Genomic DNA, 20795 nt, shown 5'->3' on the forward strand with positions numbered 1-20795 from the left:
TCTGTGTGTGTCTCTTGTGAATCAATAAATAAAATCTTTAAAAAATAAATAAATAAAAATTAAAAAAATAAAAAGTTTTATGATAATAAAATACATTTTCTTTACTATCTCATATAAAGTAATGTAAACCTTGGTGGAAGGTTTCTTTTTCTTTTCTTTTGTTTTTAAGATTTATTTGAGGGGGTGGGGAGGGGAGGACAAGAATCTTCAAGCAGACTCCCTGCTGAGCACAGAGCCCAACTAGGGGCTCCATCTAAAGACCCATGAGATCATGACTTGAGCCAAAGCCAAGAGTCAGACACTTAACCGACTGAGTCACCCAGGCACCCCTGGTGGAAAATTTCTAAACTGAATAACAGTGTAATAGCAAAAGTTCAGGGTGACTTAGCACTTCAGCTTTGTCATCCATAAAATAGATGTTCTGCCAACTTTACATAATTGTTGTAAGAATCAAATAAAACACAAGTGTTCTGTTAACTGCAAAATGCCACATCTATATGAAATGATGTTATTACCATTATATATACATGCCAGAAAAAAAATAACTTTATGGCAGTATTTCTCCAAGTTTTTCCTTCCATTAACTCTAAGAACTACTGTCATATCTAGATCAGTTTTCCATCTAGGAAGAAATTAGCAGGATTTTCAAGTGGATAAAACAAAATTAATGGCAATGAGAGTCTATATTATGAAATAAGATTCATAATCCCCTAGTACATTAATCAAATATTTATGCTGTTCTTATTTTTCATGTATATATCCATAACTAGACTGCCTAGGAATCAGCTTAATGACTGAGCCAAAGTTTCAATCCTGCCTTCACCGTATACTTGCTGTGTGACTACAGCAAACTACTTAACTTTCCTGACCCTCAATCTTATCATCCATAAAATGGTTATTATAATAATAGTACCTACTTAATTGCACTATTATAACTATTAAATATGTTAATACATATAAAATATTTACAATTATACCTGCCACTCTTTTTAAGGTACTTTCTTAGTTTTTAACATTGATAGACATACAGCAGATGCTTAAATCTGGGTTAACGGATTTCATTAGAAAGTAGGATACAGGGGTGCCCGGGTGGCTCAGTTGGTTAAGTGTCTGCCTTCAGCTCGGGTCATCATCTCAGGGGTCCTGGGATCGAGCCCTACATCAGGCTCCCTGCTCTGTGGGGAATCTGCTTCTCTCTCTCCCTCTGCCCCCTGCTCATGCTCTCCCTCTCCCTCTCTTTCTCTCTTTAAAAAAAAAAAAAAAAAGGAAAGGAAGTAGAACTGACCCATGTGAAGTCATCTGGTCTATCCCCATTTGAAGCAGCACTATAGCTATCAAAGTCATACCAATCATTATCTTGTCTATTTTTAAACATTCTTAGGAAAAAGTCTATATTTGGACCTCATTAAGTGTTTAATAATCTACACCATTAGGTTAATTATAAGAATGAATTCCCTAAATCCACTCAGATTCTCGCTCTACCCATTTCCACAGCTGGCCTTTCTACATTATTATAGCCTACTTGTCAGCTTCCTTTTTAAAGCCCAGCAACCTCTGTCCCGTTACTTTTTCCTAATAGCAATGTTTATTTTGACTTGAATTCCCAAGTGTATAAATATTTCAGACACTATATTGACCCAGGTTAAAAAAATCCTAAGGAACCCAGAAAGGATTACACTGGAAAGTGCAAGAAAACCAAAAACCACAAAGTAAACTTCCAATAAGTTTGTGTCTTGGCTCCAAAGAATGTAGTTGATTTAACAATTCTGATCAGAACCATTTATTATAAAAGGTAAATGACTATATTCATTTTTATTCATTCATATTACAAAATTATGAAAATTGAGCCCCAGTAAAAACTGAATACAGTCACCTGAGGAATAAAATCAATTAAAGACGTACTGTGTACTTACACTCAGACAGACTTGAAAATTCAGTGCTTTAAGCTAATTTCCCTCTTGATATTTTCAGACCTAATTCAGCAACACAAGCAATGCTTATTAGTAATATTAATGTACCATATGCTATCTCTGTCAACTTAATAATATTCTTGATTTTTTTGACTAAAATGTCAATCTAACTTCTGAAATCCTACCCAAGAGAATCTATGCAAAATTACAATAAATGGATTCATTCTATAGGCGTAATAATTAGCCATGGGCCCATTCATGAATGCCTGTAATTAACTTCTTGTACATATTATAATAATTTTATTTGAAATCATGAGATTTGCATAATTTGGCTAATATAAACAGCTATGAGTCCCAGGCACAGTACTAAATCCTTTAAGAACATTATCTCATTTTATCTTCATAATAAAAAACGGCTGAGAGATTCACCAACTTACTGAAGGTTGAACAGCTAGTAAGTAGCAGAATAAAGATTTTAATTTAGTCATGCTCACATCAGAAACTCTTCCCAACGTCTTTTCTATTGGTTTATACTGGAGAAATATTTGAAAAAAACATTTGTGTATTTCACACACACACAGGAAAGCAGTGAAAGCACGGATTTAGCCATAATTTTTCTAGAAAGAGCCACTAACACCACCAACCTAATGAGAAGAGGATTCTAATGAAAAATCAGGTGTTTTTATTAAGACAGAGCAATAGAACATATCTCCAATTTTTATATTAAGAAAAGCAAACATAAAACCATTAGATTATTATGAATATGAAACGTTACATTTTAATACACTAAGTTGACAGATAAATGTCACTGCCACAGTGGTTTTTGAAGATAATAATATATGGGCAGCCCGGGTGGCTCAGCGGTTTAGCGCTGCCTTCAGCCCAGGGCGTGATCCTGGAGACCCGGGATCGAGTCCCACGTCGGGCTCCCTGCATGGGGCCTGCTTCTCCCTCTGCCTGTGTCTCTGCCTCTCTCTCTCTCTCTGTGTCTCTCATGAATAAATAAATAAAATCTTTTAAAAAAAAAAAGAAGATAATATAAAAGTTCAAAAGAAGTGTGTATAGTCCCCACTGTCATTTTTGCAGCCAAAGTAACTTCTACAATCCCTGCAAATTATGCCCAAAATGGTAGCTTCAGGGATTGGTTCATAATTCCATGAGAGCTGTTTGGTGAGATTTCAAGGGAGAAGTTACCAGAGCACTTTCTTCCTGTAGATGACATGGTGAAAGCAGATTAACAGGTGGGAAACCACCACCACCACTTGGCTACAAGGAGAGCATGGAGCTACCAGGAGTCCCTTCCATGAAACCTGAGGGTTTGGCTGTCTCCTATGACCAGAGATTCTCAATTAAAACAGGAAGTCACACATCAAGAAATATAAAAAAACAATGACATCCTCTATCCCTTTTCTGGTCTTTCCCCCAGTACCCCTACCTAAGGAAATCCATTGTAGTGCACACACCGCAAAGCAGGTGGACCGTGGGAATTATCAGTGTGGTTGCTGATGAGCATAGCACAGGAAAACAAAGGTTTTTAATTTCAAAGGCAGCAATGTTGGTTAACAATTTACACCACTGTGCAGTTGACAAAGCTTAACACTGTATCGTAACTGTCCCAGTTTTTATTGAACTGGCAATTCAGTCCTTTTGGATCAAGGAGCCCCTAAAGAATTTTTTTTTTTTAAGATTTTATTTATTTATCCATGAGACACACAGAGAGAAAAGCAGAGACAGAGGCAGAGGGAGAGGGAGAAGCAGCCTCCCTGCAGGGAGCCCGATGCAGGACTTGATCCCAGGACTCAGGATCACAACCTGAGCCAAAGGCAGATGCTCAACCACTGAGCCACCCAGGACCTCACCCCTTAAGAATCTGATGAAAGTTAAGGATTCCCTTCAGCAGAGACTTGTAAATATGCAATAAAACACAGTTTCCATACAGCCTGGGGATCCAAAAACTCTCCTGCCCCCAAGACCACGCATGAAGACCTACAGACCCCAAGTGAAGAACCCCTATAGTCCTAGGGCTTGCACACTATGGAAAACAGATGTGGAGTGATCAGCATTATTTCTGATCAGTTTCTCCAAAAGGACATCCTCTATGCCTGAGGCTCCCGCAAGTCTCCTCAAAGATGCCTCACAAATACTCTCCTCTAAAAAGCCTTTCATCAAAAAAAAAAATAAATAAATAAATAAATAAAAAGCCTTTCATCTATCCACCTTCTAATAGTTATAATAAAAATAAGGCAGGAATCGTGAAGAACATGAATAGAAACTTACTAGTCTGTCATCAACGATCAAATGTGATTTTATATTACTACTATATTTCCCTGTCCCATCAATTTTTAAGGTCCCAGGAAAGTTTTGTATAGCATTTATATTATACTATATAAAGTATTTGCAACTATTTCTATAAAACAAAGGACAAAGGGCCCTTAGTATAATCTCCCTTTATACATAATTTCTATGAGAAAATGAGCTCTATTTTCTCGACACTGCGCATTTTCAGGAGGCAACTCGCTACAAATGAGAAGGCAATTACACTAGGTCTGACTCTCTCTACACTAAAGACTTATCTACAAACATCTCTAATAAGACCAAGAAATCAGGTAAATGCCATTATCGCTTTACATATCAGGAGAGATATATGTAAAATATTAAATGTTTTATTCTAGGTACTTATGCTGGATGACACTGAGAAAGTGGTGGTTTTACGAGTTCAGAATGCATGGCCAAGGTGACTCCTCCATACAGCAAATGCACTTAGGCTTTAAAAAGTCACAAAGCAATTGGTCGCAATTATTTTATTCTTTAAATTATTTCTCACTCCTGGTGGACAAATAAACATGATGTACAGAAGTCACAGGTGATGGATCTTCTACATATATTTGTAAAATATTGATTCCTCTATACTTTTCTAGACCAGCTGCAGATTGAAAGTCAGAAGTCACAATCAACCTTTTTGAAAGGCATGTGAAACACCATAACCTGGCTCATTTTATAAAGTAAAAAATTCAGAAGGGAACCTTTCCAATCCACTTTGAGAGTTCATGAAGCTTAATAAAACAAATGGTGGTGGCACACGCTAGCTCTAGTTGGACAATAAGCCCTACAGTTTACCTGTTCTATAACAGTTACCACTTTTTTTTTTTTTTTCCTTAAAATTCAGACCGATGTCTAGGTTCTGTGACAACAAGATGAGGACTGTTTTGGCTGTGCATTCACCTAGAACTAATTTCCCTCTCTGAAGGCTAACAAGATCCCTCTTCCCTTCATAGATAGCCTTTCATTTCCAAAAACAGGCTGACCTGGTATGATCCAGAATAGGGCCTTTAGTAAAGATCTGCAGTTCAGAGCCTGCCTGCCTGGGAGGAATGAAGTCAGCCTCAAGGGCAGACCAAGTGCTAGGGAATAAACCCAGGGCAGGAGCCAGGAGGAAAGCCACCTGCGAGAGGATGTGGTAACCAAGAAATGTGCAGACAGACAGGCAGGCCAGTTCAGGAAGACCAGCAGTCAGAGAAGGAAAAAGGCAAGAGTGGTGGTTCTCAACTTGTGAGACTCCCAGAACATTTTCAAATACTGGAAAATTTTGACTAGAGCACTTTTTTTTTTTTTTTTTTTTAAGTATATGCACAAGATTGAGAAAATCTCCATTTCCACACTGAAGAACAAGGCTCACAGCTCCAGCCATCAGCACTTCCTGCGGAGTGCTAGCTTTGCTTCAGGTACCCTGCTGCTCAAAACTAGGTCACTCCCCAACATCAGGGAGCTGCTTTTGAGTAGAATTGTTTAATGTGAGGTGCTGATTTCTACTGCTCAGGTGGTGGTTTTCCCACATTCCAGTAAACACCTGATCTTTCTTAGGTGTCGGGTTAAAGTGCAGTCTCCTATCTGTTACCGCAGGAAACTGTATCCCACTCTTACTCACGGCCCCACTTACAGCAGCCAGTGCACCATGACTAAGTTAGTGGCCCGAAAAGAGATACGGCCCTTGGATCACAATTTGGGGTCTGAGATTTAAGACGCCACTGGTGGAACAGCTAAAGGAGAAAACAGAAGTAGAGTTAGTAAATCTGGGGACACGAGGCAGGCCATTATCAGGGTGTGCCACAAGCAGGGGCAGGGAGCACCACCGGGGGTGCAGGGAGGACTTCACATCCAGGGGAGGAGGGCAAATAGAAGACATCTCTGAGTAAGATGGAATGTGAAGAATAAAGAGTCTGGAGAATAAATAATAAAGAACGAAGAATAATAAACGTCCTAAGCATGTTTCTGAGAAAGGGGTTTGGGCAACTTGGCGGGGGGCCGGCTGGGGTGGGGGGTAGGACAGGCCAAATCATCAAAACTGGAAACACAAAGACAAGGTTAATGCTGGACTGCTACTAAATGCTGAAGTTTAAAATCCTTCCTGGCTGGAGTCAGAATGGGTTGCAGAGACTGTTGTGTGGCTGAGCCAAGAGGTGGGAATCAAGGGGGGTGGGGGGTGGGAGAGGAGTGGGGTCTGTGGAGGCTGGAATCCAGGCAGAGTAAAAGCCTGCTTTAACCCAAGCAGTGCAGATGACTAACAGTGGAAAGCAGACTCAAAAAATCATGAGTCATCCTGAAGGGAAATAACGTCAGCGTCAATAACTTCTCTGGGAACTTGGAACACATGTGCTTGAACAAATATTTTGGAATCTAATATCCTGCACCAGGATTGAATCGCTCCTTCATTTCGGATAGGTCACCCTTACTTTTCTGTTCTCAGAGCTCTTCAGTTACCAAATGAGGCTGATAATATCTGTTTAGAATATTTTTAATCAGTGAAAAACATCAATAAGAGCTGACCTTCTGGAAAAATCACGGATTACGCTTGAACTCCCTGCATGGAAGGAACGCATCCACAAAAAAAATCCACTTTGGGCTGGTATCAGACTCATCAGTAAGATCGCCAGTGGGCTAACGCTCACAATGAACACGCAGGCATGTTGCACAATCACAGCACGGCAATTAAAACCTGAATTTCTATAAAATGAGAGAGGAGTTACTTCTTACACATTCCCTTCCATCTTAAGAAAACACTGGCTTTCCTCCTATTAGGGGCAAGGCATTGCATAAAATGAAATGCTAAAGGGATTATTAAAATAACTAAAAAATACCTGACTTTAAAGGAAAAATAAAATTAAAAGGTTGAGTATTATTAGTTTGCTATCTATGAGAGATGTACTAGTTCATGATTTAATTCAAAATATTAGGGAAAAACAAACAAACAAGATATTGGGGCAGCCTGGGTGGCTCAGTGGTTTAAGCGCCTGCCATGGGCCCAGGGCGTGATCCTGGAGTCCTGGGATCGAGTCCCATGTTGGGCTCCCTGTATGGAGCCTGCTTCTCCCTCTGCCTGTGTCTCTGTCTCTCTCTTTCTCTCTCTCTCTCTCTGTATGTCTATCGTGAATAAATAAAATTTTTTAAAAAATCAAAATATTTTTCCAGATACTCTTATATATAAAATATAATGGACTATGACTGATATCCAGAAAACACGGCTGAATCTCCGAAAATATTATGGTAAGAAGCCAGGCGCACAAGAGACTACATTCTGTAGGATTCTATTTACATGCAGCTCAAGAACAGGGAAACCAATTTATTGTAGGAGTCATTCAGTGTTCCCCTAGACTGGGGGAGGAAGACATCCCTTGAAAGAGCAATGGAAGTGTCCTCTGGTTGTGGGTGATGATTATAAAATTTGTCAAAAGTTAACAAACTGAACGGCTATCTTTGCATTTTACTGTATGTAAAATATGCCCTTTAAATGTAAAAAAAAAAAAAGAAAAAAAGAAAAAAAAACACAAAAAACAAAAACCAAAACACCACAGGATTCCATAAACGTGCTAAAAATAGAGGGTTCAGGTAAAAGCATGGCCAAGGGTTGCTGGTACCATCTTTTATACTTGATCTCAGTGGCATTTATAAAGAAAATATTCCTGATTTGGAAGGAATAAGATGCAATGGCTAAAACAATAAGTTTAGTAACACAATTACATTGGTTGCTGGACTTCATTTATGTATGAAAGACCTTAACACAGAAAAGAAACAGGATTTTTTAAGAGTAAATGAAAACAGAATTTGCATCCATTTCTTTCTGCCCTAGCAACTGAAAACAAACCAAGTTTTAATTTGCATCTTCATTCGTATTCTAGTACCAGGGTACTTTGGCTTTTTACACAGAAGGACTTCTAGAGTGTAAGTGTATAGTATTAGGACCTCTCAGGAGGAAGGTCTCCAACGGAGCCCCACAGGGTTCCTGTGGGGCTTTCCCACCGTCACACAAATTCTGACTCATGCCTCAAGGGCTTGGTTATGAGACCCAGCCAAAATCAGGCCCTTCAAATGAGTCACATCCCTTAGCAAAGCAGGGCAGGGTGAATGGAGAATCAGTTCCTGGCTGAAAACCCAAGAAAGGCCCTCTTTGCTAGCTGCCTGCCCTATTCAAGTGTGGAGAGAAAAACATGGAACATGAGGACAAGATGGACCTGCTCCTTCACTCTTTCCTCCTCCGCTGTCAACACAGGCAAAGTGCACAGCATTGCCCGCAGCCCAATCTCTCAGGCCCGTCTTTAACTTAAGGAAGGGAGAGTATTGTGCTAAATTGAGCTACAAAGGAAGAGTTAAAGGGAACTGGGAGCGACCTACAGAATTTTGTGGCTTTCCAACTTGGTGCGAATAGTTTGGCCAATATACCAAGGAGCAGAGGGGCACAGCACCAAACAGCAACAGAGCTACTTCCTCACTTTAGCAAGTGCACTAACAGCTGTAAAAATCAATATAAACAAAGCTTCTGCCTGGAGGGCTGCCCCAGCACAGCCCAAGTGGAGTTGTGAGCCTGAAAACACTTGTGCTTGACACATGAATCTAATGTTCATTTTGAGCCTTCTCATAGGCCTTTTTAAAGATGACACTCTAAGGCCATGTTATTTTTAGAATTATGAAAATAACAGCTGTACTTGTCAGCCATCCTCCAGGGAGGGCCCTTCTCCTTGAACTGGCTTTGGAAACACCCAAGGCCTGGTCTCAACTGTGCTTATCCTGCTTCGGTCTCTTTTTTCACAATCTTTAAATACAATTTGGTGGTAATCTTTTTTTTTTTTTTTTTTTTGTGGTAATCTGTCAGCATGTCTGTCTTCCCTGCCAGTCAGTCTCCTCGTTGGGGGCAAGAGGCCATTCTGTCTTGCATACTGTTGAGTTCCTAGCACAGAGCACAATGCCTGGCACGTAGAAGGTGCTGAACAGACACCGGGTGAATGAATGGATTTCTGCATTGCTGGTTTTTATTTTATCATTTATCAGAAAACAAGTTTCATAAAGCTGAAATATGCTCTCCTCTCTGTTCTACATCCTCAGACCTCAAATACTACATGACCCACAAGAGGTCTTCAGTAAAGATTGTGAGAAGACATCAATTTGGTGCTCTATGCTCAGCGAAATCTCTAGGCACATCCTTTTTTGTTTTGTTTTGAGAGAGAGAGAGAGCACACTCGCACATGCTCAAGCAAATGGAACAGGCAAGGACAGGAGGGGGGCAGAGGGAGAGGCAGACAGAGAATCCTCAAGCAGGCTCCACACTCAGCACAGAGCCTGACACAGGGCTCGATCTCATCACCCTGAGATGACCTGAGCCGAAATCTAGAGTCAGACGCTCAGCGGACTGAGCCACACAGGCATCCCTACACACGTCTTTTTAAAAGAGCAACAACGGTCCTGATGTCTGAAGCCCACTAGTAGCAAATTCCACAATCAGCCTTCAAAGGGATTTTTGTGCGTGTGCCAAATAACTTAGTCAAGATTGTGACTGAACTCTTCAAAATAAGTATCTTGGAGTATGAAACAAGCCACTAGCCACAGTTTAGGCAACTGTAATTCTCAGGAAAACCATGATTACCCCATTGCTCAAAAGCCATTTACTGTGTTGCTGACCCTTAGAGTAGATGACAAGGCCTGTTAGAAATGTTCACATCTCCTCTATGATTTGTAAGCTGCAATGTGCTGGTTATAGAAGCATGCACCCCACAGCTACTAAATGCTATTTAAATGGAATAAGGAAATATGAGACAGTCTGACAATCTGGAATATAGGATGAAATCCATGGACAACAAGAACTACAATTCTAAGTGCAGTAACCAAAGATGACATTTTCACTTTTATTGGAGAGTCACTTCTAATGAACACCTAACTACAGAGCAAATAATTTTAACCCTGGAGATAAAAACAGCTTTCCTCCTTTCATTTTTGCTTTAATCTGCCCAAACGGAATAGGACATCTAACTTTTCTTAGGGTTGATGCTGCTGGGGGGCCGGGGGGGGGGGGGTTGTTTAAGATCTAGCAGCTGGGTATAGGCATATCACTCCCAAACTTCAAACACACAAAAGGAAATATATCATTTCATATACCTATTTTGTAAATTAGGTAGAGATTGTTTTATTTTTTATATCACTAAATTCAAAACAATTCAAACCATAAAGGTAATGATTTGTGTGCTCATCTTCAGTTTCATCATCTTGCTCTGTATCATATTCATGTCTTTTTTTAAAGTCTTTTTTAATATTTTTTAAAGATTTTGTTTATTTATTCATGGGAGACACAGAGAGAGGCAGAGACATAGGCAGAGGGAGAGGCAGGCTCCATGCGGGGAGCCCAACGCAGGACTCGATCCCAGGACTCCAGGATCACAGCCTGAGCCAAAGGCAGACACTCAACCACTGAGCCACCCAGGTGTCCCCATATTCATGTCTTTTAACAGGTTTTATTAGACTTCAAACTTCTCAATAATACTTAGTAAAGAGAAATTTTAGCCCTGTGGGCAAATGAGACATTTCAGAATTTTTCTATTTAAAATAACTGACTATTCAAATCATAAGTAAATACTATATATTTATTTTAAAACTGCATATTTTAGGAGCGCCTGGGTGGCTCAGTTGGTTAAGCATCAGACTCTTGATTTCAGATCAGGTCATGATCTCAGTGTTATGGGATTGAGCCCCTTGTCTGCTTCTCTCTGCTTCTCTCTCCCTCCACCCCGTCCCTCCTCCCACTAGTGCACACGCACTCCCACTCTCTCTAAAATAAATACAAATGCATGTTTCCTTAAATGTTTACCTTATTAAAATTTCACAGGATCAATATTAAGAACACTACTCTTTAGATTCTTTTTTTTTATAATTCTTTTTTTTAAGATTTACTTATTTATTCATGATAGAGAGAGAGAGAGGCAGAGACACAGGCAGAGGGAGAAGTAGGCTCCATGCAGGGAGCCTGATGTGGGACTCGATCCCGGGACTCCAGGATCGCTCCCTGGGCCGAAGGCAGGTGACAAACCGCTGAGCCACCCAGGGATAGGGATCCCTACTCTTTAGATTCTAATTCGAGATACTTTTAAAATCTTAAAGTTGCTAGATTAAGAAATGCTCTTATTTCTTCTGCATTTCTTTAGTGTAAAAGCTATCAAAGTATCATTTAAATTTCATTATGAATCTTTATAGTATATTCTCTTACCTTTGTTACTAAAACTATATATATTCAAAGGGATGATACTGTTGTGAAATGTATCTACTGGAAAATCTAACTTAAGTTACACTAGTCACTGTGTATTTCTCCACTTTTGGTTGCTTTACAAATGACTCCATTATTTGTTGGTCTATTATGTGCCAGGAACTGTCCCTTGTCCTTTTATATATTATTAAGCCTTATAACAATTCTATAAAGTATCATTACCCTTTCTATATTACCTCTATGACATTTTTCTGATACGGAAGCCAAGGCTCCAAAGTTATAAAAACCTGCCCAAGGGTTGGTCTTTATGCAAAGGCCTATCTTTTCAATCTACCATAATCCTTTGATAATCAAAGTCTTTCATCCATTTACTCATTCAATAAGAATTTATTGATCCTCTATCATGTGCCAAGCACTATGCTGCTCAGTGAGGTGACAGTTCTCAAGATGCTCATAGTTTAATGAAAAAGGCAAAGACAAACAATGAGCTATATAAATGGAAGGTACAGCCTTGGGGGAAAAATAAAACCTCCAGTGAAAAACAGAAGAGGTAAATCTGGGTTGAGATATAGGTAAAAATTGCTACCCATAGTATTAACAACATTAGCTTCTAATTATGGAGGGCTTTTGGCTCATCAGTTACCACAACTCTGCCAAGTAAGATTTTTTTTTTTAATTACATCATTTTGATAGAGTCACCCTTGAAGTAGGTTCTAATATCAACTCCATTTTAGAGAGGAGGGGAGAGCTGTTAATGACTCAAGGTCACACGGCTAGTGAATGTCTGGGCTAGAATTTAAATCACATCTGTCTAAAACTGAAGTGTAAGCAGTGGTCGTCTCTATCTCTGGGCAGGGCCAGGCAATTTGTCTGAGGAGAGCAGTGGGACAGAGGTCAGATAAAGAACTCTGAGGAGCAGAAAAAGGAGCCAATGGGGGATAAATAGAAAGGACCCACAGGCCAACGGAGAGACCCATCTCTTCCTCACCATGGACAGCCACAGTACAAGATGCCAGTCCATATCTCTGGCCAAGGTAAGGTGAGGTTATCTACAACAGATGGCGGAAATCAGCTTTCAACAAGGGGAAAAGTCATCCTTTTCTTTTCATCTCCAGTATAAGTACTTCTAATCAAATTCAGGTTTTCGCCTACAGATCCAAAACTCAAGAAAAGAGCACTTTCACCTGGTCCCCAATACCCACACTCATGGAGGGCTTTGAGGGGAGAGGGTGGGTCCCTCAGACAGGGGAGCTGAGGCCAGGCCTCTTCTCTTTCCCATCAGACCCACAGGGATGTAGAGTCACAAGGCATCTCCAGAGCCCTCTGAGAACGGAGTTTGGGTGTGCCAGCATAACAAGGTGGCCAAGAAGGTCCTCTCTCAGAGACACCGGGTCATTTCCGATTCTGAGGACATTTAGAGAATGAAGAGCCAAAACTGTCTGCACACAGCATGGTCAAGAACTGGAAAGGGGGCGATGGGATGGATGTCAAGTCAAATGGGTTTTTAACATCAGGTCAACAATCATGCCCACCATGTACCACCTGACTGCCCTCCCTTCTGCTGAAAGGCAAATATCTGAATGATTCTCCACGTTTCCAACTTCAGTAGTAATAGTCGAATCATGGAGAACCCTGACCACCGAGAATCTCATCACTGATCTTCCCCTCCTCTGTTCTCCTATGATATTCAATTGGTAATAAAACCTATTTACTTCTTTTTTTTTTAAGATTTTATTTATTCATGAGAGACAGAGAGAGAGAGAGAGGCAGAGACATAGGCAGAGGGAGAAGCAGGCTCCATGCAGGGAGCCCGATGTGGGACTAGATCCTGGGACTCCAGGATCATGCTTTGGGCCAAGGGCAGGTGTTCAACCACTGAGCCACCCAGGTGTCCCCAAAACCTATGTACTTCTTAAATGTCTCCTTCCTCACTTCTTGTACATACAATTATCTGATGACACACAGGAGCACAAATACTTTGGCTAGAAACTGCCTGACAGCAATTGAAACAATGGGATAAGCTACAGGTATGACTGATGGAAAAATAATCTCTACATGTATGAGCAATTTACGGGAGCCTGCTAGGTGTCAGCCCTTAGGATCTTTTGCTAAGATTCCCTGAAAGAGATTCCTCCTAAAATAGGTTTCCTGGAATTTGGAAAACATTGTCAGTCAGTCTGAAGATCTGAGAGAGAGAAAGAGAAAGAGAGAGAGAGAGAGAGAGAAGAAGAAGAAGAAAAAAAAGCTCACAATAATTATCTCTTTGCAGAAACCACATGCTATTCTTTGACTCCTTTATCTTTAAACACATGTGTCTGCAGCAGAGCCCCTGTCATGGTCATCCTTAACCTGACACTTAGTGGGCAGCTCCTGCACACATGATGTGACAAGGGCCACACAAAACAGCAATGTTTAAGGGGACCGAATTTAGGGATCTCTGAGGCTGAGTAGCCATTTCTTACACTGGAATTAAAATAAAATGAGGTGAGATCTTTTAAAGAAATGAAGAAAGTAGCACTGAAATACATGAATTCATTATGATGGTGACCTTGTAACTGCCAGTTGTGGAGGGTGAGTGAAAGGCCCCACACCCAGCGCTGGACATACACCTGGCATCCTCCTAGCATCCCCACCAGGCTGAAGAAACAGGCTTAGAGAAGCCTAGAAACTTGCCTCAGGTAATAGATTCTAAGTGGCAAAGCCAACCCAAACTCAGGTCTTCTGACTGCCAGTCATTCCTCTCCCTCAGCCCTGCTCTGCATCAATGTGGCCTTCACTTAGTCCGCCCTCCCCATCCCCCTCTCCAGGGATTCACTTAGCACCCTCTCTCTTTAACCCTAGTTTTCCTAGGTAGTATCTATGATCCATGAATTTATACTCTTCCTTTAGTGTATCATTGTTTCTAAGGGTTTTGTTTGTTTTTCTTTTTTTTTTTTTTTTAGAAAGGGGACCTTGTCTTTTACACAAATAAGAGGCACCCAGGGCTTGTTTATTTAATAAGCAACAGCAGAAAGAAATAAAATGCTACAAAAGAAGTGAATGCAGTTGTTTCAGATCATTATATAAACAAACTTTTAAAATATAATGTTAAAGGTCTGAGGTTACATGTGAGAAGAGTATAATGTTTGTTTAGACTTTAGCAGGGAATAATTTCTATTAAAAACAGCACAAATCAAGAAAAAAAAATGCTTAAAGCTGTGTCTAAGTGACGCCCCAAGAAAAATTTAGCCATCATTTTCTCTGTACCAAGCCAAAGATTATTTTTCAAATACTCTAGATAGACTGTCTGGAGAAATTATAAAAAATTCAATTATGTAAACACAATCTTAGGTTCTTAGTTTATATATACCAAGCTTTATAAACAAGCCTATAATCTGCATAATTGTGCTTTGTGAAAGAACATCTACTTGCATGACTGACCTATGGCTAAAGGTCTGCCAAAGTTAAAATTAAGGTTTTAAAAAGGATAATTTTAAAGATCAATATCCTTTTTCCCCTCAATTTCAAGTATTTGTATTTTTAAATAATGTGGGAAATAGTAGAGTTTCAATGTCCTAGATTAAAAGCATTAACGATAAAAGCCACATCTGGACTTCACAAAAGAATATATTTTCTTTCATTCGTATTTTTAGCTACTGAATAACTTACTGCAGCAAGTTCTTTCAGTTAGCATTCAGACATGTAGCCAGGGCAGTAATAAATACCACAGCAGAGAAAGTTGCCTATTAACCCTTTAACTTGTCTTCCATGCACACATTCCATCTGATGTTTTGGCTGAGGAGTATCTGAATTGCTCTTCAGTACATATCCAGACACTATCCCATGGTTGACATTTTCATCTAGTATCCTCTAAACTGGGATTCTAATTAATTTTAGTTGCAGTATTATAAAGCAAGGCAAAAACTAAAGGAAAAGCAATAATAACAATGATGATAATGACTTAAGACAATCAGCTGATTGTATTAAATTCTCACCATCTCTATCTTTACATAGGAGTTACCAATCAGGCAAGAAGTACATTTCCTTGGTTGAAGGTAATTGGAAAGGATGTTTTTCTGGTCTAAAACTGGTAATTTTTGCACAGACCAAGCCCTGACTACATTGTATCACAGAAGCAATCAAGCTTTAATCTTAGGCATACAAAGCTTCCATTAAAATCTAAAAAACAGTCCCTTAGCAAGTGTTTGTTGAATATCTACTGTGAAAAGCATTGTGATATGCAGGCTGCGGTGTACAAAGGTGAGTAAGATAGCACTCCTCTCTCTGCGACTGTATAACCTCTTCCTTAAGATATATTGAATCAGCTACAATACCAAACACAAACTGATAAATATGATAACAGATGAAAACCTAAAGTATTAGCTAGAGTGGAAACTTTTATTAAAACGTAATCATTTTAATCTAACCTACTACGGGTACCACCTTGAAAGTTGAAGACCACCTTTCAACTTAAGGCTAGACTATGGGATTTTTAAATAATGTAGTATAATCTCCCTTCCAGAATGTTGGAATTTAAAATAGTATCTCTGGGGGATCCCTGGGTGGCGCAGCAGTTTGGCGCCTGCCTTTGGCCCAGGGCGCGATCCTGGAGACCCGGGATCGAATCCCACGTCGGGCTCCCGGTGCATGGAGCCTGCTTCTCCCTCTGCCTGTGTCTCTGCCTCTCTCTCTCTCTCTCTCTCTGTGACTATCATAAATAAATAAGAAATAAAATTAAAAAATAAAATAAAATAAAATAAAATAGTATCTCTGACAGAAACCTTCCCAGGAGCTTTTGGTCTAAAGTTACTGGTTTCTGAAAGAAAAAAAAAAAGGTAGAGCAATCAACATGTGTGACTACTGCAACCTCTTGAGAAAAAAAAAGAATGGGGTGTGTGTGTGGAACTTTTTTGGAGCTGTTTGGGCCAGATTTAAAGAACAATGGGAATTATAAGAGGAGATGGCAAACATTTTAGAAAGCAATTCTTTGACTTGAAAGTTAAAACATAGAAGATAGTGACTGGAGATTTGAACTGAAAAGAACAGGTTTATTTTAAAAAGGGCAAAACTATACTCAAAGAGAAAAGCTTTAAGGATAGTTTTTTGTTGTTGTTTTTTAACTGTCATTCTCCTGGTACAGACTATCTCCTTCGTGCCACCGCAAATAAGGACAGCATAAAGGTTTTTTTTTTTTTTTTTTTTTTTTTTGAGAAGTCACATTTAGGAATGCTCAAGACACATCGTTGTCCTAGCCCTCCCCTGGTCTATGTCTCATTCTTCCCAGGGCTGCTTCAGGCACTGCGTCTGAAGAATCCCCTCAGCAAGATGCCTTGCTTTCTCCTTGGTACCACCACTGATCCTGGTGCACATCTTGATTACAGCATTAATCACAGACTACTACAATTATCTATTTGTGTATCTGCCTCCTTCCTAGATAGTGAGGTAAGAGAGGTCAAGGACCCCGCAACCTAGCAGAGTGCCTGATAAACTATGTACAATCAACAGATAACAGGTCATCTCAAAGTGCCATAGAAGAGAATTCTACTAGGACCATAAAACCACTGAGCATAAAGTTAATCAAACTAAAAGGAGCAATTCACTTACCATGAGTCTTTCAACAATGATTTGCTTGGCTTCTACTGAATAACAAGCACCATTCTAGGCATGAGGGGCATAGAACACAAAGCATGCAAGACACCTGCCTTCAGGGAACTTACATGTTAGAGGAAGGGTGGGGAAGAAAACTTAAAAAAAAAAAAAATTATAACAGTGAATGTCTACAAAGTTTGGGATATTTTGTATGATCTCTCGAAGACCCAAGTGATCTAGTCCCAGTGCCCAAGAAATTTACACTCTAGTTGTGGGTATAAAGATAATCAACAACAAAGACAAAATACAAAGTGAATGCTAATTGTGTAGAACAGAAAAATAAGGGGTGTGACAAATTTATTGGTGGGCACTTTGGGCCATAAGGATCAGTAATAGCTTTCTAGGTTCGTGGCAGGCTTGGAAGGAGAGTGAGCCACTGAGAAACAGAGGAGCCAAGTCTGGTATTACTAAGGAAGGGAAATGGTCTGAACCAAAGCAGAGGAGAAAAGTGTAAGATTTTTTGGAATGATAGAAAAGTCTCCCTCCTGCACACCTGCCATCACTTTCCACCTAATTATTCAGCTCAAGTCCAAGAGTCACCTTGTTTGCTGGAAGCGGTGGGTCTTTGAGGCCTCCGTGATGTCACCTCTTTCCTAAATTTTCAGACCACTCTTCTCTATTCCCATGACCACTGCAGGCATTTCCAAACCTGACTACTAGAAAAGTCTACCTCTACCTCCTTCCCACTCCAATCCATTTTCCAACGTGCTGCCAGGAAGATCTATCCTAACGCATATTTGATCCTATCATTCTTTCTTTAAAAAAAACTGTCTAAGTATAGAGGAATGGATAAGGAAGATGTAGTGTGTGTGTGTGTGTGTGTGCATATATATAAAATCATCACCAGCATCATCACCATCACTACCACCACCACCACCATCACCACCACCACCCTCCTCCTTCCTTGCATGTGGGCAATGGGATATTAGTCAGCCATGAGAATGAGGGAAATCCCGCTGTTTGGGACAACATGGGTGGAACCTGAAGGACATCATGCTAAGTGAAATAAGCCTGACAAAGACAATTACTGTGTGTCACTTCCAGGTGAAATCTACAAAAAGCTGAACTCCTAGAAACAGCAGGATGAGGAGGGGAGGAGGGGATGTTGGTCAAAAGGCACAAACTTCCAGCTGTAAGGCCAAGTTCTGGGGGTCTGAAGTACAGCATAGTGATTATTATCATTAATACTGCATCCTGTACTGGAAAGTTGCTAAGATGCTGGGCCTTAAAATGTTCTCACCACAAAAAAGGAAACGGTAATCATGAGGTTACAGAGGCGCTGGTTAAAGCTACGGCGGGGGACCCCTGGGTGGCTCAGTGTTTTAGCACCTGCCTTTGGCCTGGGGCACGATCCTGGAGTCCCGGGATCGAGTCCCGCGTCAGGCTCCTGGCATGGAGCCTGCTTCTCCCTCTGCCTGTGTCTCTGCCTCTCTCTCTCTCTCTATGTCTATCATAAATAATAAATAAAAAAATATTTTAAAAAAATATAAAGCTACGGCGGTAATCATTTTGCAACATAGAAGGGTATGCACTCAATGGGTAGTACAAATGTTACATGTATCTCAATCCGGCTGGGGGAAAAAATGATAAAGGAAAACCACATCTAGAATGAATGAATGAATGAATGAATGAATGAATGAATGAATGAATAAAAGAAAGAAAAGAAAAACCACATCTATAAATGAATGAATGAATGAATGAATGAATGAATGAATAAAAGAAAAGAAAAACCACATCTAGCTCCTAAAATTAAGGGACTTCTAAAGTCATTCAAGAAAAAGAAGGGGGGGGCTTTAGGACATGAGCAAGAACTGTTATGTTTTAAACTGAGCCTGGGAGCAAGAGGCAGGCTCCAGAGCTGCTGAACAGACCAGCTCGCAAATGTAGTTGCCAGGTTCTGGAGGCCCCGCGTGTGCTCATTCGCTGGCCCCAATTGTCCCCCCCACCCCCATCCCCATTAAACAGTTCTCCCTTCGCTCCGTCTACAACCCCTGCACATTTTAAACTGTAACTAGAAATGATAACCCCCAGGCCTGCCCCCCAGGCCTGCACCCCCCCCTGCACCCCACCCCCCCCAGCTCCGGCCCTCGCCCTCGGAGGAAGTGTCCCGAGATCCGCCCCAACCAGGGCTTCCTCCTCCAATCACTTCCCCCGCGGGCTCTGCGGCTGAAGAAAGCCTCCCGGGCCCCGCGGCCGCAAATCCGTTCCCGGGGGCCCCACCCGGCCCCCACCCCGCCTCCCGCGCCGCTCCCAGCTTTCGCTTTAAGGCGGGCACAGGTGGGCCGCGCAGCCCCGCGCCCCGGCCCCCGCCCCGCGCCGCTCTCCGCTCTCCGCAAGCCCCAGCGCAGGTGCGGGGGGCAGGGAGTGACCCCGAAGTTGCTGCCCCGGCGCCAAGGTCCCACCCGTACTCTCACCGCCGCTCAGGGGCCGCGCCCCCCACCCCCATCCCATCCTCACCCCATCCCCGGCCTTCCCGGGGGCGCCCCCCCACCCCTCCCGCAGCTGAGCTGCGCCGGGGCCCCAGGACGGCGGCGCGGGCTCCCTCCGCTGCTCCTCCCGCTGCTCCTCCCGCTGCTCCCCCGCTGCTCCTCCACTTCTCCCCACGCTGCTCCTCCGCCGCTCCTCCACTTCTCCCCACGCTGCTTACCCCCGCTGCTCCCCACGCTGCTCCTCTAGTGCTCGCCCCGCTGCTCCTCCAGTGCTCCCCCCGCTGCTCCCCACGCTACTCCTCCGCTGCTCCCTCCGCTGCTCCCCCACTGCTCCTCCGCTGCTCCCCCCACTGCTCCCCCCGCTGCTCCCCGCGCCGGTCCTCCCGCGCCTCTGCGAGCCCCCGGGCGCCGCGCCCCCGCGCAGTCCCCAACTTGTCCGGCCGCCGGCCCCCGCCGGGGAAGCCCCCGCTCACCGATATCCCCGTCGTCGTCGTCCTCCTCCTCCTCCATTCCTAGCAGAACGTCCCTGGTCATCATTTGCATGGCTCCCCCAAAAGGCGGCTCCGAACTTGGCGCGAAGTTGGGGGCTCCCGGGTTCCGGACCCAGGGCGCTGCCACGGGGCCCTGCGTCCGCGCGGGGAGGGCCGGGCGCGCGGGGCGGGCGGCGGGGGCGGCGGGGGCGGCCCGCACTGCTGGGAGCCGAGCCCTGCGAGCCCTGCGAGCCCTGCGAGCCCTGCGCGCGAGCCCAACCTCTCGCCAGCCGCGCGGGGCCGGCCACTGAGCATGCCCAGTGAGCGAGCCGGGCTCGCTGCGGAATGATTAAACTTCCCCCGGGTTCATTAGGCTCCCAGAAGGAAGTCGGGACGCGAGCCGGAGTCGTTGACGTCGGCGCTCTGCAAGCCCGTGACCTCGGGGAGGAGGAGACGAGGGCCCGCGGGGTGGGGGCGGGGGCGGGGGCGGTGGACGGGGCTCCCCGAACCTGCCTCCGAGCGGGGCAGCTCTCTGAGGTCAGCCTTGGACGCCTTTGACCCGTGTCACTGCGGAGGGGACAGCCGCCGCCGCGGCTCAGCCCGGGAACCCTGCGGGCCAGGCTACGTGGAGCCAGTGCAGGATCTTCAAGCATCAATTACTCGGACTCCAAAGTAAGGGACGTGTCCTCTCGGAGGGGGGGGGGGGGGGGAGCACAGAGAAAAGAGGCAAAACTCGTAGATAATAAGCCACAGAAGAAAAAAGAGGGAGATGTAGAGCAACGTGTTCACAAAAGGCAGGAGGATTTCCGCATCAAGAGAGGTTAGGAGGCGAGAGAAG

The 20795-nt window shown here is 42.9% G+C and overlaps 1 protein-coding gene and 1 long non-coding RNA gene across 13 annotated transcripts in view; one reads left to right on the plus strand and one right to left on the minus strand.

The window, feature by feature from the left end:
- Window positions 1–20795, minus strand: part of ANO6 (anoctamin 6) — a 186210-nt gene that overhangs the window by 164324 nt on the left and 1091 nt on the right. Inside the window, exon 1 of one of the 4 annotated variants that reach the window (XM_072798244.1) lies at window positions 19961–20306. The exons of 2 other annotated variants lie outside the window; for them this stretch is intronic. In XM_072798244.1, the coding sequence (XP_072654345.1) occupies window positions 19961–20030 (70 nt within the window). In that variant the 5' untranslated portion in view covers window positions 20031–20306. Of the gene's footprint in view, window positions 1–19960; window positions 20307–20795 lie in introns of those variants that run through there. One more of the 4 variants, XM_072798242.1, reaches the window with a different exon arrangement.
- Window positions 20225–20795, plus strand: part of LOC140617227 (uncharacterized) — a 51918-nt gene continuing 51347 nt past the window's right edge. The window contains exon 1 of one of the 9 annotated variants that reach the window (XR_012017444.1): window positions 20225–20629. This is a non-coding gene — a long non-coding RNA (uncharacterized lncRNA). The remainder of the gene's footprint in view (window positions 20630–20795) is intronic. The other 8 variants (XR_012017443.1, XR_012017447.1, XR_012017446.1 and 5 more) reach the window with 8 other exon arrangements.

The sequence above is a fragment of the Canis lupus genome, chromosome 25 (assembly GCF_048164855.1).
Source record: "Canis lupus baileyi chromosome 25, mCanLup2.hap1, whole genome shotgun sequence".
Classification (NCBI taxonomy): domain Eukaryota; kingdom Metazoa; phylum Chordata; class Mammalia; order Carnivora; family Canidae; genus Canis; species Canis lupus.